Here is a 26,022-nt window from a genome sequence, read left to right as displayed (position 1 = left end):
GGTCAAAAGCCAGGTGCCCAGAGCTGCTTCTATTTCTCCCAAATGGGTGTGGGTGTTAGACGGGTACAGTTGCCAGGCTGAAACCTGAAGCCTCTTCCAGATCTTCTACATGGGTAGCAGAAGGCCAAATACTTGGGCTACCTGCCACTGCTTTCCAGACCATCGGTAGTGAGCAGGGTTGGAGGTGGAGCAGCCAGGACTTGAACAGACACCCATGTGGAATGTTGACATCATGAGTGGTAGCTTTAGCCACAATGTTGGTCCTCTCTCTGAGCCTTCAAACTGATGGGGAGTAGAGACTAGCACCATGGTGTAGTGAACTAAGCCTCTGTCTGCAGCCCTGTACCCACATGGGAGACTCATAGCAAGCTTCTGGCTGCAGATCGGCCCAGCATTGACTGTTACAGCTATTTGGGGTGTGAACCAGAGGATGGAAGATCTAGCTAGCACTCACCCTTGCTCTCTCTCTGTTTGTAACTTTGCCTTTTAAAATAAAAAATTTAAGATGAGTCTTTTAAAAATGGTGGAGAAAAGATAATTCTTAATAAGTTTTACAATGCTTTTTTGGCAAGATGTTTGCATAATTTTTCTGAGCTGTGTTTTTAGAAATTACTCTGTAGTTGAAGAGAAGATACTTTTTTTTGGAGAATACTGGCTTTTTTTTTTTTTTTAAGATTTATTCATTTTTATTGGAAAGTCAGGTATACAGAGAGAAGGAAAGACAGAGAAGGAAGATCTTCCATCCGATGATTCACTCCCCAAGTGACTGCAACGGCCGGAGCTGAGCTGATCCCAAGCCAGGAACCTCTTCCGGGTCTCCCATGCGGGTACAGGGTCCCAAGGACTTGGGCCGTCCTTGACTGCTTTCCCAAGCCATAAGCAGGGAGCTGGATGGGAAGCAGGGTCACTGGGACACAAACTGGTGCCCAAATGGGATCCCGGCACCTGCAAGGATTTAGCCACAAGAAAGTGGGGCTGCCTGGATTAGAACCGATGCCTGTATGGGATCCTGGCATGTGTAAGACGAGGTCTTTAACCACCAGGGGTGGTTGTTGTATCTCTCTCTCTGTCTTTCTTCAAGATTTATTCATTTTTATTGGAAACTCAGATTTACAGAGACAAGAAGAGACAGAAAGATCTTCCATCCACTGGAGCCTGTTCCAGGTCTCCTACAAGGGTGGGTGCAAGGTCCCAAGGCTCCAGGCAATCCTCCACTGCCCTCCCAGGCCACATGCAGAGCGCTGGATGGGAGGCAAGGACTTAAGCTGCTAGGCTACCACACCAGGCCTGAATACTAGCTTTTATATGCTTTGAAAGTTGTGTGTGTGGTGAGTGGGGGGGTTAATCAGTAATTTTATACTTAATAGTTGAGTTCATTTAGACTGGCTGTTATAGTTGCTAAGAGCGAAATGTTTCGCTGTTAAGCCAAAGCTTTTAACATAAAACTCAACAAATGTTAGATGTTTCTTTTCTTGGTATGTCGCTGATAGTGGAATTAGAGAATTCACTTATATCTGTGTCCATGCATTCAAGGAGCTTACCGTTAATTAACATCTGAACAACAACAAGCTCTGAAGCGTGAAGTTTGCTCTGGAAAGGAAGTGGAAATTCCCTGAGGGTAAGAGAATTGACAGAAACCTGACAGAATGGATAAAACAAGTACCAGGGCTGGTGCAGTGCTGGCTAATCTCTGCTCTGTGGCACTGGTGTCCCATATCGGCACCGGTTCATGTCCTGGCTGCTTCACTTCCCATTCAGCTTCCTGCTGTGGCCTGGGAAAGCAACGGAGGTTAGCCCAGACTTTGGACCTTGTACCCACATGGGAGAGGCTCCTGGCATTATAGCAGCTCAGCTCTGGTTATGCTGACCATTTGGGAAGTAAGCCAGTGGGCGAAAGATATCTGTCTCTCTGTAAAACCGGCATTTTAGGTAAAAAATGTAATACTACTTCAGTGGTCAGGGGTGTTTTAGAAGAAAGTGAGACTTGGACTTGAAAAAGTCTTCTTAGTAGGGTTTTTTATTGTTTTTTGTTGGTGGTGGTTTTTTTTTTTTTTTTTTTTTTTTTTGAAAGGCCGACATACAGAGAGGAGATAGAAGATAAAATAGATAAAGATCTTCTGTCTGCTGGTTTATTCCCCAAGTGGCTGCAATGGGTTTGGGCCGTCCTCTACTGTTTTCCCAGGCCGCGAGCAGGATGCTGAGTGGAAAATGGAGCAGCCAGGACAGGAACTGGTGCCCAAATGGGATCCCAGTGCATGCGAGGTGAGGATTTTACCACTAGACTATTGGATCAGGCCCTGAGAGGCTCTTTAAGACTCTCAGTTCTGCCAGCTTCATTCTTCGTGGTCCTGGTTTTCAGATTTTCCTTGAAGCATTGCCCTCTCTTCATCCCCTCCTCAAAGAAAGAAACCAAGACTGTTCCTACCCCAGAGGATGGCAAACACATCAGCTTTTCAGGGTTTGTTGAAGAGAGTGAAAGAAGCAGTTGAACATATTGATAAGTACAAAATGGCATTGACTTAGTGAACAAGCCAGTGAGAAGATTTGGACAATTGAACAGAAATTAATCTGCCAGTCTTTTTTTTTTTTTTCCCCAAAAGAGGTCGGAATTGATTACCAAAATCACAAATTTCAGGGGAATATTTGTCAACCATCTGAACAGGTATTGCATCATCTGACCAGTAGAATTTAAAACAAAATAAATCAGGTTACAGAACTGAAGTAAAATTTCTCACCAAGTAATTTCATCTGAGTTAGAGTGGTTATCTATCTGTAAAGTCGCTGAGATGAAATGCTTGATCTGGATAGGATCTGGCCAAACATTCAAGTCAGATGCACAGCAAAGCCAGCCAAAGGAGCAGCGTGAGGGAGCAGAGAGGTGCTTTACCTGGGTTACTGACCAAAGTTCTGCTGCGGGTGCCGGTGAGTTAGGAGAAATCTTCATAATGATATTGGTGAAACTGATGGACTCCAACCTGGGCACTTGTCCCTGGGATTATCCCAGTACATGGGCACAAATTACCATTGTGTGTGTGTGTGTGTGTGTGTGTGTGTGTTTCTCTTTTTAATTCAGTTTTCTCCCTCTTTTGAGGTCTTTCTCTACACCATGGTTCTCACCATATTGTGGGGAAACTAGCTTAAGCAGAATACAATGAGAAAGGAATTTGTACCCTTTTCTGTTCCTCATTTATTTTTTCCCTTTCTTGTGTGCACAGAAACTCTATGGGGTCATCTTTGCTGTTCTTTGTGGAGAAAAGATACTCTGCTGCTAGGCCTCCATGTATGAAGCCAATAGTTTTGGCTCTTTTTCCCTTTTCTGCATATTGGAGTCAGAGATTACACCGTGTATCTATGTGAATACTCACCATTTGTGTCTTTCTCTTAAAAAAAAACTTGAAATGTGGTTGCACAAGGTCCACAAAAGGTGATTTTGAGACTTTTGGGTGGACTAAGTGGGCATTCGACAACATGACTTCTTGTTTGGCATGCTTAATTGTAATATTTCACAGACATCCTTACAGTTTGACAGTTTTATTTATCTATTTTAAAGATTTATTGATTTGATTTGATTTCTTTTGGTTTTGTTTGTTCAAGATTTATTTATTTGAAAGGCAGAGTGACAGAAAAAGGATTCCATCTCCTTGTTCTCTCCCCAGATGGGCACTGTGGGAAGGGCTTGACCAGATCAAAGGCGGGAGCTCCATTTTCATTGTAGTTCCCCTACAGTGAGAGAAGAGAGACTGCAAGCTGACACTTGGGTCATCCACTGCCTTCACATGCACAGCATTAGCAGGGAGTTGAATGGAGAGCAGAGCAAGGCAATCAGTATTGGAACTTACACTTCAGTGTGGGATGCCAGCATTAGCAGCAACAGCTTGTCCAGATAGTTAGCACATCCAGCTTTTAGTAATATTTAACGCACATTTGTAATCAACTAAAAAAATTAACTAATTAACTAAAAAAACTGTATTGTTTCGGTGTCTGATTAGTAATACAGGATAAAATAGCATAGGTTGATTATGGTTCCAGATCTAGAAGATCAGAATAAATGATGCTAAATGGCCAACAGGCCATGCAGGTTGGAAGAGAGGGGCTGCAGGGTGTGAGTCTTGTGTCTTACTGAGTGTACCGGTAGTGCCAGGCTTCTCGTTAAACCATCTCTGAAAATGAAAGCTGATGTGCTGTGTGGATTGTTTCCAAACTGGAGGATACGGGAAAAAAGGTAGCAGATGAAGCTACTTTAGAGATTAACTCCTAAATAAATTTGCACTTGACTTTGCTCATGTGAGTTGTTTCTCTCTTTCATGCAGGGGTTGATAGTTCTTGGGGAGGCACCTTCCCCTGAGCATACAACAGCAGACTTACTTCTTAGCTCTGAGGTGAAAACAGATCCCGGGACTGACAAGTTGGTGAGTATAAAAGGTAGAAAATGGGAGGTTAAGAATACGGAGTTTAGCTTTAATGCACAATTTTTATCTGTAAGTAGAATCCTTGTGCTAACTGAAGGAAGGGAACTGTATCCCCTTTTATCACTCTTGCCCTATTCAGGAATTCAGATCTTGAAATGCCAACATAAGGCCTCCCTTGCTTCTTCATAGCTGGCTTAGAATTTAAAAGCAGCTGCCAGCTGAAGACTCCACAGCCAAAGAATTAGCAGAGAAAAGTTAACTGACACCTTTTTGAAGTAAAATCACTTTTCTGGGCATTCATAATAAAGTTAGTGGAAAATATATATTTTCCAGGTTTTTCCTTTTTAAATGTATTTCAGGTTTTTTTGTGTGTCAAGATACTTTTAGTTACCTTTTCTATGACCTTTTTCATGTGTGCTCATATATGTAACATTTTTATCAACAGACAAGTTAGAGCCAACATTCCTCATGAAACACTTTGCACAAAAGGCTTCAGGAGGCTCTGTGTGTGATTTCATCTTACTGTGTAATGATGACAATGTTCGTTTTTGCTGTTTTTTTGTATCCTTAGCACCTAGCTCAAATTTTCCACTTGTGTGATTCCTTTCTTAAATCCCGGTTGACTTAGGCACTCTAGGTCCCATGTCAGAATCTTACCATTTTGATTATGCTCTAGGGGACCTGGTGTTGGCTCTTTAAACCTGGTGCCTGTCTTGGCTGCTCCAACTTCCCATCCAGCTCCCTGATTGTGGCCTGGGAAAGCAGTCGAGGATGGCCCAAAGCCTTGGGACCTGCACCCATGGGAGACCTGGAAGAAGCTCCTGGCTCCTGGCTTCAGATTGTTCAGATCGGGCACAGCTCCGATCTGATTGGGGCCGCTTGGGGAGTGAACCAGAGGAAGAAAGGTCTTTCTCTTTGTCTCTTCTTCTCTCTGTAAATCTGACTTTCCAATTAAATTTTTTTTTATTTTTATTTTAAATAATTTTGACATTTTAGAAATTACTTATTAAACTATTTTAGTGATTTCTGCAGCCAGGGTAAAATTTATTAAGTGAGAGAAAGCATATGTTGGGTTGGTTGGAAGGTCAGCTGCTGATGTTCAAGTACAGGAAGCATATGTGATTAGGAGTATGTTCTGTATACACATTCAAGTGTTTGTATATGGGCTTTAGGGATGCAAATGTCTAGCAATTAGGAAATCTCTTTAAGATTTATTTTTCTTGGAAAGGCAGATTTACGGAGAGGCGAGTGAAATCTATCCATTTGTTCACTCCCCAAGTGGACACAACAGTTAGAGCTGAGCCAATCCGTAGCTAGGAGCAAAGAGTCTCTTCAAAGTCTCCCACTTGAGTGCAGGGGCCCAAGACTTTGCACCGTCTTCCTCCACTCTCACCAGAGAACTGGATGGGAATTCGAGCAGCTTTGACATGAACCTTTGCTCATTTGGAATCTTGGTGCCTGGAAGTGCAGGATTAGCCAGTTGAGCTGTCTTGCCAGCTCCTTGTATGTTAATGTTGTGAGGGTTTTTTTTGTTGTTGTTGTTGTTGTTTGTTTGTTTGTTTTTTAAGATTTATTTCTTTATGTTGGAAAGTCAGATACATACAGAGGACGAGAGGCATAGAGGAGGATATTACGTCCACTGATTTCACTCCTCAGGTGGTCACAGGAGCCAAGAGCTTCTTCCAGGAGTCCCACATGGGTGCAGGGTCCCAAGGCTTCGGGCCGTCCTCTGCTTCTTTTTCTAGGCCACAATTAGGGAGCTGGATGGGAAATGGAGCAGCCAGGACATGAACCAGTGCATGCAAGAGGTTCCTGCACCAGGCCCCTGACCATTATTTATGTGACAAATATGTGCCTAATGGGTTAATTACTAAACAAAACTTTATTGTAGGAAGGCAGTATTTGATTCTGCCTTTTTTGTTATTTAGCTTTTTTAAAAACAAAATTATCTTCTTATTTTTACTTTAAAAATATCTTAAGTCACACATGGCAAAGGGCAGTTGTGAATTTTCATACTCTCATTTAACCAGTTGATTCTCATTTTGTTACCAGCTTCTACCTGCTACATATAGTTATTTATTGCCCTTTTATATTATTTTGAAAGAAAGTACATTTTAAAATTTCAGACTTAAAAAATGTTAGAGATGTATTTTGCTCTGTTTATTTTGTACTTCCTGAGACAGGAATTAATGACAAAGGTGAGAATTTTTTTATAATTTCAAAATGCTTTTGTTCTCATTTTATTTGAAAGGAAGTGTTATGGAGGAGATAAAAATCTTCCATTTGTGTTTCCCTCCCCAAATGTCTGCAGTGGCTGGAGCTAGGCTGCTCAAAAGCCATGAACCTTCTTCAGGTCTCCCACATGGGTGCGGGGGGCCCAAGCACTTGGGCTGTCGTCTTCTTCTTCTATCCCAGGTGTGTTACCTGGAATTTGGGTTAGAAATGAAGCAAGCAGGACTCTCATGAGATACTGAAAGTTCAGACATAATTGTCAGTGATAAGCTGTAGGTCAAAGAAAAATAAGTAGTTTTTGGAAAATAAATGACTCTTAGATGGGCTTGTTAGCATTCTGTTGTTCACACTTAAAGGCGACTATCTTTTTGCCTGATTTCCAAATTGAGTGATTATTTTTTGACATTTCAGTACATATCTGTATGTTGTTCCTGTTAGGCACTGCAGACTGAGACTATTTGTTTTCTTTAGATTTCTTAAGTTAGAAGAGAAAGACTGGGGCCCGGCCCAGTATCCCAGCGGCTCAAGTCCTTGCCTTGATTGCACCGGGATCCCGTATGGTTGCTGTTTCCAATCCTGGCTGCTCCACTTCCCTTCCAGCTCCCAGTAGAGAACGGCCCAAAGCCTTGGGACCCTGCACCTATGTGACAGACCTGGAAGAGGCTCGTGGCTCCTGGTTTCAGATCAGCTTAGCTCTAACCATTGTGTCCACTTAGTGAGGCAGCGGGTGGAAGATCTTTCTCTGTATCTCCTTCTGTCTATATATCTGCCTTTCCAATTAAAAATAAATGAATCTAGAATAGTTTTTGGCAGATGTATGTTTTGAAGGCAGTAAAACCAGTTGAAAACAGATCAGTGAGCAGGGAAAGTTAGCCTTATGAACAATAAGTATAAGAAAGCTTTTGTGAATATAATAGTATTAGCAAAAATAGTCCAAATTATTAATAGATAGAGCCTTTACACAGTAATAAAGGGGTCATTTATCAAAAAGTTAAGATTCACAAATTCACATGTTTTCAGTGTATAAACCATAAAATTATACAAGTAAGAAATAGATAAGTATACTGCCTTACTTAGAATCTCCCCTCTTGGTGGAATGAGAAAGCAAAACGAAATTGGAGAGACTGCCAAAAAATCCAAACAGTACCACCAACTACCCTGACATAGAAGTATAATAGGAATATTTATCTTATTACTGTAGACCTGTGGGTCTGAGAGCTATGAGTTAGTGAAGTTTTTCACATTTGTTTCTATATACACAGAATTATCTGCAGAAGCTCCAAAATGTGAAAAGAAGTGCATTAACTGATCAAAGAAGAAATAATGTTTTAAATTAGAAAACCAAATGAGAGGAAGAAATATTAAAATCTGTGGAATGCATTTAAGGAGAGACTTAGATGGAAATTTATAAACTGTAAGGGAATGTCTCATCAGTGGCCTCAAACTAAATCAAAATAAAGTGAAAATAAGTATAATGAATAGAAGAAATTATTAAAAGAGAAACCAGTGAATTGAGAAATTTAAGAAAACAAATTTCTTTTGAAAAGATTAGTGAAGTTAATAACCACTAGCATAACTAATAAAGAGAGAAGGAAAAAAAGTGGGAATTCACAGTATAAGGAACAGGAAGGGCCTAGCATGACAGGCCCTACACATTTTTAAGTGACTTAAGGAAATTTTTGATAAACAGTGTCAGTCTGGTAGTATGGACAAAATGTTCGGAAGTACGATCATTTCTTAGTATCTAGATTCAAAACAATTTTAGATGCTCAAGGATCTTCCATGAAATACAGTATTTAGGTTAAATTAACTGTGTTCCTAAATACTGGTATTACTTTAGTATCAGCTACCATGAAACTCATTGTGCTATATTACTGAGATTATAATAATGCTAAAGAAAATCTCAGCACATCTTCAGTACAATACAATTTGTTTATCTGTTGCTGGTTTAATTCTTGGAGGCACAAATTCTGGACACAGTCAACTGTAAATAGCTGAATAGCTTTATACATAATAAGTTGGGTGCATAATTGCAAGCCTTTATACAAAGGAAATCTCTAGATTCAATAGACACCAGTAGTGAAGAGAAAAATAGCAGGCCTGTCCAAACTCAGTAAAATAAGAGGAAAAGACATCACTTCTTAACTAATTTTATAAGTCTAGCATAAACCTAATACAAAAATTTGTTAAAGAAGCTGGAAGGAAAAATTTACAGCTGATACCCATCTTAAATATGGACGCAGTAATCTTAAGTAAAATGCTGGCGGTCTGGACCAATATTGGAATGCTGTGGGTTAAACTGCCGCTTGAGGTGCCCACATCCCTTCTTAAAGATTGTGTCATGACTCCACCTCCCATCCCGCTTTATGCTGATACACACCCTGTGGGGGCAGCATATGACTCAGGCACCTGGCTTCAAACTAATCCAGGCCTAGCTGTTGCAGCATTTGGAAAATGAACCAATAGATGGAAAATAACACCTCTCTTGCTCTTTCACTCAAATTAACAAACTAACTTTAAAGATAGTAGCAAACTGAATCACAACCAGTAATGTAAATAGGATAATCTGTCATCAACAAATAAGTCTTCATTATTTCAGAAGTAACTTGTTAAACATGAGAGTAAGACAGCAGGTATCATCCCAATAAGTGCAGAGAAGGCACTGGACAAAATGTATCACCCGCACTTTGTAATAAAAATCGACAGGGAATTGCCATAAACCACATCTAACATCACATTACCTCATAATAACATGATTTTTTTTCCTATAAGCAAATAACCAGAAACAGAATATTGCAAAAATCATTGTATTCTACCAGTGTAACTCGCAAGAAAAGGAAACAAGACATAAACTACTTTATTTGAAAGCAAGACAACATTGAAAATTCCTTGAGATCTCAAATAAACCATTAAAACCATTAGGTTAACTTAACCAGTTTCTCATGTTATAAAGTCAATATTTAAAAATCATTTTCTGTTAACAAATGAGCAAATAAAGAAAACCATAAGAAACAGCTCCATATATAGTAGCGCCAAGGAACAAAATACTTATTAATAAATCAGAGGCTTACAGTTTTTGCCACAAAGTATTTCTGAAAAATTAAAAAATAGCAAATGGAGAGAAAGTCTGTATTTAAGATCCTGCTGGCATTTCATGATCCTCCCAGTTCACATACAGCTTCAGTGCAGCCCCAGTCAGGATCCTAACATGCTGCTGACACAGATTTTTGGTTTTTGAATTGGTTGTACATTGTATTGCTTTAAGAAAACGTAGGGCTAGGGCCCAGCGGCGTGGCCTAGTGGCTAAAGTCCTTGCCTTGAACGCCCCAGGATCCCATATGGGCGCCGGTTCTAATCCCGGCAGCTCCACTTCCCATCCAGCTCCCTGCTTGTGGCCTGGGAAAGCAGTCGAGGACGGCCCAAAGCCTTGGGACCCTGCACCCGCGTGGGAGACCTGGAGGAGGTTCCTGGTTCCCGGCATCGGATTGGCGCACACCGGCCCGTTGCGGCTCACTTGGGGAGTGAATCATTGGACGGCCCAGCTGAACCCTGACCATTGCAGAAACTTGGGGAGTGAGCCAGTGGATGGAAGACTTTTCTCTTATTCTCTTTTTCAAATAAAAGATGGAGGGTGGGGAATAGATAATTGAGGAAGTGCTTAAGGTCCTCGCCTTGAACGCTCTGGGATCCTATATGGGCACCGATTCTAATCCCGGCAACTCCACTTCCCATCCAGCTGCCTGGCCTGGGAAAGCAGTCGAGGATGGCCCAAAGCCTTGGGACCCTGCACCCATGTGGGAGACCCAGAAAGAAGTTCCTGGCTCCTGGCTTGGGATCGGTGCAGCACTGGCCATTGTGGTCATTTGGGGAGTGAATCATTGGACCGAAGATCTTCGTCTCTGTTTCTCCTCCTCTCTCTGCATCTGCCTTTCCAATAAAAATAAATAAGTCTTTAAAATATATATATATATTATAGATATATATAGATGTATATATATACACACACACATTTCTAGGAATGAAAATAAAAACAGGCTGTTTCACCGTAGTTAACTATGGGTCCTGAGAATACTGGTGATTTTCTTTTTTAATTTGTTTATTTTATTGGAAAGGCAGATATTAAGTGAGAAGAGAAGACAGAGAAAGATCTTCTGTCTGCTGGTTCACTCTCCAGATGGCTACAATGGCTGGAGATGAGCCAATCCAAAGCCAGGTTCCTGGAGCTTTTTTAGCTCCTCTATGGGTGCAGGGTTCCAGGCCACAATTAGGGAGCTGGATGGGAATTGGAGCAGCTGGAACATGAACTGGTGCCTGTGTGGGATCCTGGCACGAGCAAGGTGAGGCCGTTAGCCACTAGACTTACCACGCTGGCCCCACTGGTGATTTTTACATTATTGTTCTTTAGCCTTTATAGTAAAGATGTTTGTTTTTGAAATTAGATTTTTTTTTTAAGATTGGCATCATTTTGTATTCACAGGTGTCCTTGTACTTAAATCTCTTAAATTACTACCCAGAGAATATTTTTGAAACGTGTACTGTATAAATCAATCACTATCGTAATTTTATGCTAAAAGGTAAAAATTTAATGTGAATGTGAAATTGGTAGAAATTTTTAAGATTGATATCCCAGTACAATGTTCAGTTATATTTGTGTGTTAAAAGGAAATTTCATCATCTAAACCAAAACTTCTGAAATCTAGGAAAACATGTGTATGAGGTCACATATTGCTGGCTGATTCCCACCTGAACCTTACGTTGTTTTTGTTTGTTTATTTCTAGTGTTTTTTCACACCATCATAGCTGTTTAGCCTTTTGAGGTTTCCTGAGTAGTAAATCTCACTGAAATTTAGAAAAATGGTTGGCATTATCTGGGTCTTTTTGCTTGTTTGCTTATTTGTTTTGAGGTTCACTTATTTTTATCTGAAAGGCAGATTTACAGAGAAAGAAGGAGAAAGATGTGGTGATTCATCCCCTAAATGGGTGCAATATGCAGAGCTGGATCCAAAGCCTGATCCTTCTTCTAGGTCTCCTACATGGTTGCAGGGGCCTAAGGACATAAGCCACCCTCTGCAAGCAGGGAGCTGAATTAGAAGTGGAGCATTAGGACTCAAATCAGCACCCATATGGGAATGATGCCCACCCTTGTTCGTGTTTTTAATGAAAAATATTACCCAAAAATTTTGAAATATCGACACTTTTCTTATTATGTATGTACATTTTTTTCATCATCTGAGTTGTTAGAAACGTTTTGAATTTACCCATTTTTCTTAAGTACATCCTGTGAATTTCTATATAAATAACTATATGACTCCCCCCACAACAGCTGTGGGTTAAAGCCAGGAGCCTCTTGATGGATCCCATGTAGAAAAAATAACTTTTTTTTTTTTAGTTATTAGTTTTATTATTAGTTATTTTATTTAGTCAGTTTTTATTGGAAAGGTAGGTAACAGAGAGAAAGATGTTCTGTCTGCTGGTTCATTCCCCAAGTGACCACATCTGCTAGAGCTGAACCAATCCAAACTCAGGAGCTGCTTCTTCCAGGTGTCCCACGTGGGTACAAGGATCCCAAGGCTTTGGGCCATCTTATCTTCCCTTGCTTTCCCAGGCCACAAGCAGGAAGTTGAATGGGAAATGAAGCAGATGGGACATGAACCAGCATTCATATGGGATCCCGGCATGTAAGGCAAGGATTTAGTCCACTGGGCTACTGTGCCAGACCCAAATTTTTTTTAATCTATTTTTGTTGAAAAGGCATTTACAGGGGGAGCAGGAGAGACGGATCTTCCATCTGCTGGTTTACTCCCCAAATGGCTGCAGTAGCTGAAATTGGGCCATTCCTAAACTGAGAGCAAGGATCGTATTCTTTTCCATGCTGATTTTTCTCACCAAATGTCTACAAGTTCACAGCTGGGCGATGCTGGATTGGAAATGAAATAGCCAACACTCAAACTGGTACCTGTGTGGAATGCCTGTGCCACAGGAAGAGGCTTAGCTTACTGTGCCGGTCACTGACCCTATGGAAAATCTTTTTAAAAAGAAAAATCCTGGTTCTTTTAATATTCTGATTTGGTTATCATAGTTTATATCTACGTATTAAATGTTGAACATTTTTAGGTTATTACTTGGTGTTGCATGGATTATCTTTTTGATCATAATTTTTGAAGTAATATTGAGTTGTCCCTGAAGAGTAGATGTTCAAGAGTGATTAAAATATTTTCACAGAAGATACAAATAGTCGTATAGCCATTGCTAGCAAGGGCAATTCTTAGGGATTCTGAGGCAGTTGAGTCTGCTCCCTAATTGCTTCTACAGCACTGACTGATGTAATTGTCGTAAAAGTGTTTGTGATGCCTTACACATTATGTACTAGAGTATCTAGTGGATCCTGCAACGTTCTCTGGTGCTCCCTCATTCAGAGCACCTGTCTGTGTTCTTTGTTCTGGTCTTGGGCAGCTTGATCCCTTCTTGGTACTTGTCCAGGATGTCTGCTGGTTGTTTGTTTTCTGCTTAGGAGAGTGAAGGTCAAAAAAGAATCTACTAATAATTAGAAGTGAAATTTCAAGATCGAAATATTGACCCTGCAGCAAATCAGTAGGCATTACAGGAAGCAGAACTTTAAAACATCCCAGGGTCATGTGAAGAGTAAGGACACAAAGACTAGAACCAATGAATAACCACACCCATATTTTATGGCTGATAGCTCAGGAAATGCCCCTGTGGAAGCTTTTAAATAAATGCTGTGTCTTTAATTCTGATGTTCAAACTTTGTCATACTTCCCATCTCTTATTTCATTATGTATTTTAAATGTGTTTTAGTCTAAGTAATTTTCACTGTGTAATTAGATGCATTGAGATTTCCTCTTACAAAGATACTTCAAAAAGTTTGCAGGAAAATGGTGTTAAAAAATAAGATTGTTGGGACTAGCACTGCAAAAGCAACTTAAGCTGATGCCTTTCTGTGGTGGTATCCCATACATACTGTCACCTTGTACTAGCTGCCTCACTTCTGATCCAACTCCCTGCTCAGGCAGTGTCTAGGAAAGCAGCTGAGAATGTTTGAAGTGCTCGGACTCCTATCTCCACATAGAAGACCCAGAAGCAGCTTCTTGCTTCAGACCAACCCAGCTCTAGCCTTTGCATCCATTTGGGAAGTGAACAGTAGATTGAAGCTCTCTTTTTCTCTCTGATCTTTCCTTCACACTGTTAACACTGCCTTTTTTTTTTTTTTTTTAAGATTTTATTGTTTATTGGAAAGCCAGATATACAGAGAGGAGGAGAGACAGAGAGGAAGATCTTCCGTCCGATGTTTCACTCCCCAAGTGAGCCACAACGGGCCGGTACGCGCCGATCCGAAGCCGGGACCAGGAACCTCTTCCAGGTCTCCCACGCGGGTGCAGGGTCCCAATGCATTGGGCCGTCCTCAACTGCTTTCCCAGGCCACAAGCAGGGAGCTGGATGGGAAGTGGAGCTGCCGGGATTAGAACCGGCGCCCATATGGGATCCCGGGGCTTTCAAGGCGAGGACTTTAGCCGCTAGGACACGCCACCGGGCCCAACACTGCCTTTTAATCAGAAATAAATAAATCTTCTTTTAAATTTATTTTGGTGGGAAAATTTTGAAATCCATTCAGTTTTGTGATACATGAATGCATGTTTTCCAACAATTTTTTGAGACCATATAATTGTTTTGGCCCTTAGTTGATGGTCAATGTTACTGTTTAATTTTTTTCTCTAAATTTTTGTTCCATAGAGTGACTGAAATCATTTCCCTGAAGTAGACATTTTTTCTTTTAAAAGATGAATATTTAGAATCCCCACCCCTGCTACTCTCTACACAAAAGCCTACTTCTCTTATTGATTTACCTTTTCCTCAGTTATCTAAGTTTGTATTTTCAAGTTGGTCATCAAAAATTTTAGGTGCTTCATTGTGAATTGTTGGGGGATGTTGATGTGTATTTTACTTCTCTTATTACTCAGGTTGACTCTCAGCCACTAGAAACCCATGGTGCCTCTGCTGTTGGTCACATTTCAGAATCATCATCTACCAAGCCATGTGGCACACTGAGACCTGTCAATGGAGTTATTAACACGTGAGTTTTATCCCTTCCACTCCCTATGCTTAGTGGACTTGTCAAAGGTGACTGGAACTCTATTACTTCCAGCTAGGACTGACTCTGGCTTCAGTAATTAGAAGCATTATAATTTATTGGTATTTTATATGCCTTCTGTTATAGCAAATATGTTTTAATTGATACGTTCTTGTATTTCCCTTTTACTTAACAGGACCTAATTTGGCCTGGGCATGGAGAATGATACAAGGTTACTATTATCCTAAATCATCTCTGTTAGCCCAGGTCTTGGAAGAATTGATTAGTAAAGATTACATAAAACTACTCTGCTTGAGAACAAATGAGATCCCTAAGGATTATATTGTGATTGTATATTTATGAAGGCTCAAAAATTGTAGTAAAATACATAATCTTATCCATCCCTGAAATTGAAGTGTCAGTAGAAAACTAAAGTGTGTCCTTAACATTTGAAAAATTATTCTGTCGTTAATTGCAACTTTCTCTCACAAGCAGAACTTGTTTCCTAGAACTTGGGTTTACTTACTGACTTGAGCACTTTATGAATGTGGTGGCATTCGTATATACCAAGAACTACTTAAACACGTAGCACCCACTCTTAGGTCATCAGCTGTCTTTATCAAGTGATGACCCACTTCTGCTGTGAAGTATTTATGTTCTTGAACATTTGCAAATGTAAGAGGTTGAACCAAGGTTATACACTTTATTTTGTGGTGTTTTCTGAGAAGTGAATCTTTTTTCATCCTCTGTAGTCTCCAGCCTGTCTTGGCCGACCACTTACCAGGTGAGAGTTCTGATGCTGAAGAACAATTGCATAAAAAGCAGCGACTGAATCTGGTTTCTTCATCATCGGATGGCACCTGTGTGGCAGCCCGAACACGTCCTGTACTGAGCTGTAAGAAGCGGAGGCTTGTTCGACCCAGCAGCATTGTTCCTCTGTCTAAGAAGGTTAGTATCAGTGAGCCTTGGTCATGGCCAAACCACGGGCCTCATGGTTTGATAGAGGGATGAGTCTCCTACCTCTCTTGGTTCATTTAACAAGTATTTTTTCCAGCTCGTCTAACCACCAAGGTTTTATGGGGCGCTTAAAAAAAAAGCTAGGTTACTGGATCCTCTTTAGTAGAGATTCTGATCAGGTACTTTGGGGCAAAGCTCCTAAGTGACTCTTCAGCCATGTGTGGAAAGAATTGGATGAATTTTTTTTTTTTTTTTTTTTTTTTTTTTTTTTAAGAAATGCAAGGAATTGAAAGGATTAATACTGCTGTCAACACTTTGGAGAAAAGCATGCCTTCTCACCTATGCTGAATATGGTAATATGGAATGTTTTGCCACAGCAAGGAACTTCCATTAAAATTTCTGTTGTCTACTCCTCATGTACCAAAGTTGGATTTATTCTAAAACTAAGGAAGTAATAATCAGTTGAATTGGTACCATTCAGTAGTTACCAGCATTAACTTTGAAGCTTATAAATGTTACTGCTCACATGCACACACAGGGATCTCTGAGGAGCCTCAGAGTTTGTGGAAGGTGAAATGAAATGTGACCTAATATTCCTTGTACAGAGTGGCTGCTGTTAGCAGTTTGATTTTCTTCACTTACTCAACAAATGTTTGTTAAGCTTCTATAATTAGCCAGATCTCTCCTAAGGCATTGATAATGCCCCAAAACAGACAAAAATCTTTACCTTCAAAGACGAAAATGTGTAAACAGTGGTCTTTCCCCTGATCCTTGACCCTTCTCACCCTGATCAACTATGTAAACTATGTAAACATCATAAAAATTACAAAGTTAAAAATATATTTTAAATAAAGAATCTTTACCTTCGTGGAATTTTCTAGTTGGGACAGAGAAAAAATAAATTAATAAATGAACTAGTTAGTACGTCTTAAAACTTTATATACTGGAGCAAAAAATTCAGCACAAGGACATCTTGGGAGCTCAAATAACAAATTGTTAGGAATCAGGCCCTGAGCTAAACTTACAGGTGTGAACTATGAGGGAAGGAGTGACTCAAGGTGAAAGAGAACTCAAAACAGCAAGGCATGTGCAAAACAATGGAAACAAGTGCATTAGAAAGGTTTGTTCATCTGTCAGATGCTGCAGACAGGTCAAGTAAAACCAAGTCTGAGAATTGAAGCAGCTGGATTTGATAGAACTAAGGCTGTTTGAAACCTTCCGTAGGCAGTTTTATTTTTATTTTTAAAGGTAGGGTTACAGAGAGAAAGAGGGAGTCCGAAACTTTCTATCCGCTGACTCACTCCCCGGATGACTGCAAAGCTAAGCTGGAGCCATCCAGAGCCAGCAGCTTCTTCCAGATCACCTTTGTGCAGGGGTCCAAGCACTTGAGCCATCTCTGCACATTAGCAGGAACCTGGATCAAAAGTAGTACAGCTGGGATATGAACTGGCACACATCAGCTTTATCCAGTATGCTGCAGCACCAGCCCTATAGGCTAACTAGTTTTAACGGATGGGGAAAAGGGGTTTGAGTGGATTCAAGTGGGTTCAGTATAGGACAGAAGAAATTGTGGGACCTGTTCGAAATGAAGGGGCCATATTGTTCTTTCCAAACTTTTTATTACTTGAAAAAAAAAAAAAATGGTAGTCAACTATGTTGTTTTCCCAGAATTGACATTAAAAACTACCACAAATTGGATGGTTTAAAACAGCAATTTACTCTCTCACAGTTCTGGGCTGGAAGTCTGAAGCCAAGATGTGGGCAGTGCGTTTCTTTACGTAAAGCCTTTAGGAAAGAACCCAGACGTTGTGGTATTGAACTGCTAAGATCCTCACCTTAACTGCAGGGGTAAACTCCCCAAGTACGTACACTGCTGAGTCTTGACTACCAGGAAAGAGGATCTCGTGAAGGTTTCTGCGGTTCCTTTTTTTCATAACTTTCTCCTCTTTGGAAAAATTTGCCCTATAGTTTCCAGTCATCCTGGCCTCTCCGTTCTGATCTCTGACAGGTTTTGTTTTTTGGTGTTTGTTTGTTTGTTTGTTTGTTTGTTTGTTTGTTTGTTTGTTTTAGAAATACAGTGAATCCTTTGTTCTTCAGAATTCTCCCTACACTCTAGGTTGTTCTTCAAAGCAATTGTAAAGACCACCCCATTTTGTTTTAGTCTCAGAGTAGCTTCTTTGGGAAAGGGAAGCTTTATTTCTGCTTACAGAGGAGGTTGCAAGATCAGGTGGCCCTGTAGTCCAGCAGCTGGTGAAGTATAGATACGGCAGTACTGATGAGTCAGAAGAGAGAGAAGCAGGCAAAACTAAACGAAAATAGACCTCTCACAAAAGGAACCCTCTGAGGGCACACCCAAGTGACAGAGAAACTATCCACCTGTGAGACACAACTGTTAGATCAAGTCTCCCTCCTTAATTAATCATTCACATTAAGCTACCTGAGTTGAAATACCTGCATGAGTTTTACGGCAACAGGAGTCCTACTTGACCCATAACAGGTTTCTAGTATAACTAGAAAGTAATGGAGTCGCTTACTCCCACTATAGCCAAAAATATAAATCCTGTGGTATTGTTTACTTTTCCAAGCTATGCTATGAAATTGTTGAAATATTCAGCGGAGTTGAGCAAACTTTATAGCAAACACTTGACCCTGCTCCTGTTTTTGAACATTAAAATTTTATGCTGTAGCCATTCATTTTAGTGCACTTAAGAGTAAGTGATCATCTCTCCCCTGCATCCTCTGAAAACTGGCAGTTAAATTTAAACTTGAACGTAGATCCATATGATGCAGTAATAGGTTCAAATGTTTAAAGACATTGCTTGGGGCACTCACATCTAATATTGTAGAGCCCAAACTTGCATCCTAGTTCCACTACCCATCCCACTTTTGCAGGTGTATTCCAGGGAAGCAACAAGTGATGACTCAAATGCTTGAATCTCTGGATCCAACTAGAGACCTTGAGTTGAGTTTCATTCTCCTGGCTTTGGCCTACCTCAACCCCAACCGTTGGTAGATATTTGAGGAATGAACCAATGAATGGAAGGGCTCTCGGTGTGTCTCTCTCATCCTTACAAATAATTAAAAGTTTATTTTAAAAGTGGGCCATTCTTTTTATGTTCACCATTGGTGATTGTATCCTTGAACCCAATATTTCATTAAGAGTTGAAGAATGATGATATTCTGCTTGTACTGTTTCTTTTATTTTTTAGCTAGAATATATCTATAAGGGCAAATTTGTTAACAGTTACATGTTTATACTTTGAAGAACCTGAATATCATTTACTTGCCAATTTTTCAAATAATTAGGTTTCTGCTGTCATGCAGTAACTGGATTGTATGATTAATAATAAGTCATTGATTTAAACCTATTTAGGGGGGCATTTCAAGTCATAGTATTCATTCTTAAGCAGTCTTGTGTCTGCCTAGTGACAGCCTACTCAGGCTTGTTCTTGCCTTGACTACAGTAATCTTTGAAGTCAGCTCTTAAGAAATATCTGAGGCAGGCTTCCTTGATAAAGCGAGAGGTTTATTTCGGCTCCAAATTTATGGTGGCTCATAGTCTGGGATCAGGTAGGCCCCATTGTTTGGCCTCTGGTAATGCCATTTGTTGCTGGCAGAGTCCTGGAATGGCACAGTGTATCACCCAACAAAGCATATACTTGCTCTCTCTCCCTCTCCTCCATTCCTCCTTCCCCTGGCAAAGCCCTTAGTGATTTTTTTTTTAAGTGGGAAAAAAAAACATGGATTTTTAATAGCAGCATTATAGAGCGAGATTTTATATCTTACATCTGCTGGTTAACTCCCCAAATGGCCACAATAATTGGGCTGGTCCAGAGCCAGGAGCTACTTTGGATCTCCCACGTGGGTACAAGGGATCATGCGCTGGGCCATCCTCTGATGCTTTCCCAAGCGCTTTAGCAGGGAGCTGGATAGAATGTGAAACAGCAGGGACTCGAACCAATGCCCACATGAATGTTGGTGCTGTAGACAGCTTTACTAGCCATGCCACAGTGCTAACCCCTCTGATTTTTGTTCGTTTTTAGCTTATTTGAAAGAACAACAAGTAGAGGGGGAAAGACAAAAAAAGAATGTCATCTACTGGCTCATTCCCTAAATGCTTGCAATAGCCAGAATTGGGGCAGGCTGATGCCAGGAACTTGGAACTCCATGCAGGCTTGCCGAATGAGTAGCAAGGGCCCAGGCACTTGGTCTGTCCTCTGCTGCCCTGAGAGCATCAGCAGAATCCTGGATTGGAAGTGGAGCAGCCAGGACGTGAACTGGCATTCTGATGTGGGATGCATGCCTGGGAATCGGTGGCTTAACGCACTGTGCCACAACCCTGGCCCCCACTATTTTAATTAATGGAGATCTGTTCTTTAACATTTTTGAGGTCCTCATTGAAAAAACAGGCTAGGGCCCAATGTGATACCTCTGTGGCTAAATCCTTGCCTTACACACACTGTGGTCTCATGTGAGCATTTGTGTCCCATTTGCTCCACTTCCCATCCAGCTCCCTGCTTGTAACCTGGAAAAGCAGTACAGGATGGCCCAAAGCCTTGGGACCCTGCACCCAAGTGGAAGACCTGGAAGACGCTCCTGGCTCCTGACGTTGGATCTCTTCAGCTCCACTGTTGTGGCCTCTTGGGGAGTGAACCAGTAGATGGAAGATGTTTCTCTCTGTATCTCCTTCTCTGTAAAAATCTGCCTTTCCTATAAAAATAAACCTTTAAAAAGACTAATCTTAAACTCCTTTTTAAGCATACATGTTGACTTTACTGATTCAATGTCATTCAGACATGTACAGCATTTGAACATCATAGTTTTTTTTTCCCTAGGATTTATTTATTTATTTTTATTGCAAAGTCAGATATACAAAGAGGAAGACAGACAGACAGGAACATCTTCTGTCCAATGATTCACTCCCCAAGTGACCGCAACGGCCGGTGCTGTGCCAATCTGAAGCCAGAAGCCAGGAACCTCCTCCATGCCTCCCACACAGGTGCAGGGTCCCAAGGCTTTCTTTGGGCCATCCTCAACTGCTTTCCCAGGCTGCAAGCAGGGACCTGGATGGGAAGTGGAGCTGCTGAGATTAGAATCGGCGCCCATATGGGATCCTGGTGCATTAAAGGCTAGGACTTTAGCCACTAGGCTACTGAACCAGGCCCCATGGTTCTATATATAATGTAACCGTTCCACTAAAAATTCACATCTGTGCTTTTGTATATGCCTCTCTTTGCATTTTGTCAGTGCTTTACTATAACGATTTTATTTTAACCTCAATGTCTTGGACATTTATCTAAGGTAGCTTTAGAAACTGACATATGGTTGCAATATAATGTTTCACTTACAAATAGATTTAGACAACTAGTTTTTCACCTTACCAGTGCTTGTTTTTGTTTTTTTTGTGTGTGTTTTTTTTAAGGTCTTAAACAACATTTGCCATGTGCAGACATAGAACTCCAGCCCTTTTCTCTTTATTAGGCTGTTCTTACAGCTTATCCAGTTAATTGGCCTAGGGCCCCTGAAGTGGATATCAAATAAAGTTGAACTCCAAAAGGGCAAGTCTTAAATTTGTTTTTGTAATTTTGTTTTGTTTTTGTATTTACTTAAAAGCAATACAGAGAGAGGAGGAGATTTTCCACCTACTGATTCATTCCCAAAATGGACAGAACAACTAGGTCTGGGCCCAGCCGCTGCCAGGTGTCAGGAGATTTTACCAGCTCTTGCATATAGGTTCAGGGGCCCAAAGCTTGGATCCGAAGAGAGTGGCACTTAAACCGGCACCCATTTGGGATGCCATTGCCACATTCCAAGGGTTAGCCTGCTACACCATTGCAGTGTCCCCCCATTGCCGTTATCTTTTTAATCTCTGCTAAATCCACTTGTTTTTCACTTGAAGAATATAGTCATCGTGGGTTTTTTTTTTACACGATTTATTTATTTTTTGTTACAAAGTCAGATATACAGAGGAAGATCTTCCGTCCGATGATTCACTCCCCAAGTGAGCTGCAATGGCCGGTTCTGTGCCAATCCGAAGCCGGGAACCAGGAGCTTCTTCCAGGTCTCTGACACGGGTGCAGTGTCCCAAAGCATTGGGCTGTCCTTGACTGCTTTCCCAGGCCACAGGCAGGAGCTGGATGGGAAGTATGCTGCCACGATTAGAACCAGTGTTCATATGGGATCCCGGGGCGTTCAAGGCAAGGACTTTAGCCGCTAGACCACACTGCCGGGCCCTTTAAGATTTATTTATTTTTATTGGAAAGTCAGATTTACAGAGGGAAGCAGATATGGAGTTACAGATTTTCTGTCTGCTGGTTCACTCCCAAAGTAGCTGCACAGCCTGAGCTGATCCAATCCAGTGCCAGGAGCTTCTTCCAGGTCTCTGACACGGGTGCAGGGTCCCAAGGCTTTGGGCTGTCCTCTGCTGCTTTCCCCGGGCCACAAGCAGGGAGCTAGAGGGAAGTGGAGTAGCCAGGATATAAACTGGCACCCATATGGGATCCCAATGCATGCTACCCTAGGGTTCTATGCCAGGCCCAAGGAATGCAGTCTTTTACATAAAATGGAATGTTGTTGATGTTCTGGGGCAATATATAAGAGGAAAAAATGTTTCCTTTTTAGGGCTTCTTGTTTTGATTTCTTCAAAACCTTTTTCTAGCTCTTAATATTCAACGTTTTGGTGCAGTTTTTAGATTTTAACTTGTTTTCCTAAGCCTTCCCATTCATCTAGTACATGATGTGATTTTCATCCCTGTTGGTTTAGTCCTGTCTCCTTACAGAATGCTGCTTTCCCCAAAAAGTACAAGATTATGTCTGTGCAGGAACGTCACCTTTATGGTTAATATCTTTTCCTTTCAGTAGCATCAACAAATTGCCTCTTACTGGAACTTTTGCTTTCAGAATAGACAATTTGCACTGTGGTTGGGATGCTGCTTGGTATACTCGTGTCTATTATTGGAGTGCTGGCTCCATTTCCATTTGCAGCTTCTTGCTCGTAGACACTGGGCAGCTGTGGGTACTTGGATCCCTGTCATTCTTCTGTTGTTGAAGACCTAGACCTCAATGCAAATTCTTGCTTCCTGCTCCTGCCCTGATTGTTGTATCTGAGGAGTGAGATAGTGGGTGTAAGATTCACTCATTTCTACCTGCCTTTCAAACTGATTAGATGAAGTATTTTTTTTTTAAAGAGTTATTGCTTGTTGTGGCCGGCTGGGTCAGTAACGTGGGCACGCTGAAGGATCTGGGGATGAGACACCAACACGCAGACCAGAGATGGTGGAAAATGTCTCTCCCTGGCCTCTCTCGAGGCCTGCTTTTATTGCCTCCACTCTTGACCTCTCACCTAGTTCTTGTTTACGCTTTAACCCACACTCTCAATATTGGATACAGCTGAGTTCCATTAGACCAGGTGCTTTCAACCCCAAGCCCATTGCCTGTAGTGCTCAGCTTACCGAGTGCTAACCAACTCCTTAGCCCACAACAGATCCCCCTGTTTTTGTTTTAAAGCAGACTTGAATGTGCCTGACTTAGGTTGTGGACTCGCAGGTTATCAGCCTTACCCGTCATCGGGAATCTCCGTAGCATGACAGAGAACCTGTCTTAGGTTGGTCAGTGCCCGGTCCATCTTACCTATCACTGGCTGCCGTTCAACACATTGCCTGCTACAGATGCACAAACCATACTTGGGGAGGCTGGTAACCCTGTTCCATGGCTAGGAGTGTCTTTACCTTGGTAGCAATGAGCTAACAGCAGTTCCTGGGCTTGGGGAAGCGCATAGCACTACACAGGTGAAACATACATAAAGCATATGATGGGGAACAAGAGGCCCTGACCATAGGAGTATCTTTAGTTCGGTAGCAACGAGCAGACAGCAGTACCAGGGCTTGGGAAAACATTTTGTACTTGCATAGGTGATACACACAAAAAGGCATACAATGGGGTACAAAAGGTCTAGGCCAAATCTCACAGCATCTGCTGTTCCTCTGACAACAAATCAACCCGCAGTTACAGCGCAAGCATGCCCACCCGCTCATGTTCATCAGTAAAGTCCTGTTGTCCACAACTCTGGCAGTCTGTTCCGCGACCTTGTTCACTGTCACCACGGTAGCTGGTGGCGGCGGCTGCTGATGTACTGGCTACGATGGTCGCCGTTATGCCAAAGTCTTTTATTCTTTATCAGGCTAACAAAGGTCTCTCCATCAGTCCCAACAGGAGCTGGTGGGATTCAGGGCAGCTGCAGGATAACAGCAGAATCACAATTGCCATTCCAGCATGCTGTCGGTGCACTGGAACTCGGTGTCATTCACTTCAGAGGCGTTGTTTGCTTGTCCCGTCGATCTTCCGATTGAAATGCCATCATCTTGCCATTGCCGGACAAGCCTCTCAGGAATCCACCTGGGACCATGTTCGTCCTTTCCATCCTTTTCCTCTTCATCCTCCTCAGAAGAGGACTGCGAATCTTCTTTGCGCACTTTCTCCCAACTTTGTCTGGTTTGAGGTTCCTTCTTCTTTTTTACCCTGGTTTGCAGCTCTCTCCTCCTTCTAATGGACCATTTTTTCCGGCAGGGTTGCCCCACTGCTTGAGGGGATGGCAAAGCACTTTTTGCCAAGTGCCAGAGAAGGAAGGTGTCTACAATGAGAGCCAACCATGGGAATACATCGCAGACAGTTTCAAAAAAACTCTGCGAGGCCTTAAGCTTAGTGTCGGTGCCTTGTGACTAGAGCAGATCTCTGATTCCTTTAATTACCTGCACTTTAGCGAGTTCTTGCCCCATGAAAATTTTACTTATGCCCCTGTAAAAATTTCTAAACCTGCCTCTAGATTTCCGGGGTCCCTCAGATTGTCCCTCATGCCCCTGAACGGGGAGAAGGTCTGGGGATGAAATCAGTTATGCCCCTCCAGAGTTCCAGGGGTCCCTCAGATTGTCCCTCGTGCCCTAGCACAGGGAGAGGGTCTGGGGATGAAATCAGTTATGCCCCTGCAGAATTCCTAAATTCTAAACTTACTATCATAGATCCAGGGGTCCCTCAGATGTCGTTCGTGCTGTGCTCCACGTTGGGCGCCATTTGTTGTGGCCGGCTGGGTCAGTAACGTGGGCATGCTGAAGGATCTGGGGATGAGACACCAACACGCAGACCAGAGATGGTGGAAAATGTCTCTCCCTGGCCTCTCTCGAGGCCTGCTTTTATTGCCTCCACTCTTGACCTCTCACCTAGTTCTTGTTTACGCTTTAACCCACACTCTCAATATTGGATACAGCTGAGTTCCATTAGACCAGGTGCTTTCAGCCCCAAGCCCATTGCCTGTAGTGCTCAGCTTACTGAGTGCTAACCAACTCCTTAGCCCACAACAATTGCTGAAGTATAATTTGTCCAATCTGACCTTCAGAAAACCTTTTCTGACATTCATCTATACGGTTGCTAGAAGGAAGCAGTTGGGTAATGTTGATAAAGAACACATTGTTCTTGTGTTTGTTTTTCTTATACATGTCCACAAAGCAGAGCCATTTTCAAGAGATGTGTCTGATTGAAATAAAAGCAGCTCTCGCAGGTTTTACAGAATTGGGATGTTTTCTCTTGGCTTTCCTTGTAGAACCTGGCTTCTAGAATCCTGTCTCATTTTTCTAACACAAAAACTTTCTTGTTTTTGTTCTACAAATCATTTCCATAATTGATGCATGAGTTTTGTAGTAGTGGGTTTCAGACTAGTTTAAAGAGTAGTTTGTGTGTTCCTGGTAGCCTGAGTATTCTGCCCTCTTGTTTGATACAGAAGTGTGATTGGTTACTGAAAGCTCATGAATGAAGTTACTAAAAAAGACAAGTCAATTCCCATCTCACTGTTGAGGACCAGCTCTTCATCTTAGAAGATAGTTGAAGACCGTCAAGGGGGTGAAAACACAGGTTTTGTGAAGTGTTCTCAACAAGGCATAGTTAGCATCTTTTAAGGTGACACAAGGCTGATACCTGAGTCAGCTTTCATTATCACTGTCACATAGGTATCTTAAAAGGTTTTCTGATTTTTCAGGATAATTAACAAGGGAGCTGGCTTTTATCTAGTGCTGAATTATCTCTGAGTTTGGTTTTGCTTTTCACAGGTTCACCGGAACAACACACTCCGTTCTGGCTGTGATGTGAATCCCTTCTGTGCGCTGTGTGGTTCGGGCAGTGTCACCACCGTCCCTCCTGAAATCCACTACGAAGCCCCTCTGTTGGAACGTCTTTCCCAGTTGGACGCTTGTGTTCATCCTGTTCTAGCGTTTCCGGATGGTAAGCAACACTACAGAATATGAAGTTCACTAAATTAATTGTAAGTACAAGAAATCAGCTATGGTCCTGGTG

General features: G+C 41.7%; 1 protein-coding gene across 8 annotated transcripts in view; it reads left to right on the top strand.

The window, feature by feature from the left end:
• The window catches only part of KANSL1 (KAT8 regulatory NSL complex subunit 1), a 176,875-nt gene that overhangs the window by 134,070 nt on the left and 16,783 nt on the right, over nucleotides 1-26,022 (top strand). For all 8 annotated transcript variants that reach the window (XM_058675336.1, XM_058675338.1, XM_058675339.1 and 5 more), the window contains 4 exons: nucleotides 4,311-4,409; nucleotides 14,618-14,730; nucleotides 15,480-15,675; nucleotides 25,779-25,950. In XM_058675336.1, coding sequence (XP_058531319.1) covers nucleotides 4,311-4,409; nucleotides 14,618-14,730; nucleotides 15,480-15,675; nucleotides 25,779-25,950 — 580 coding nt within the window. The remainder of the gene's footprint in view (nucleotides 1-4,310; nucleotides 4,410-14,617; nucleotides 14,731-15,479; nucleotides 15,676-25,778; nucleotides 25,951-26,022) is intronic.

The sequence above is a fragment of the Ochotona princeps genome, chromosome 17 (assembly GCF_030435755.1).
Source record: "Ochotona princeps isolate mOchPri1 chromosome 17, mOchPri1.hap1, whole genome shotgun sequence".
NCBI lineage: Eukaryota > Metazoa > Chordata > Mammalia > Lagomorpha > Ochotonidae > Ochotona > Ochotona princeps.
Note: the sequence above shows the minus strand (reverse complement) of the source record. Positions and strands in the feature narration are given on the sequence as shown.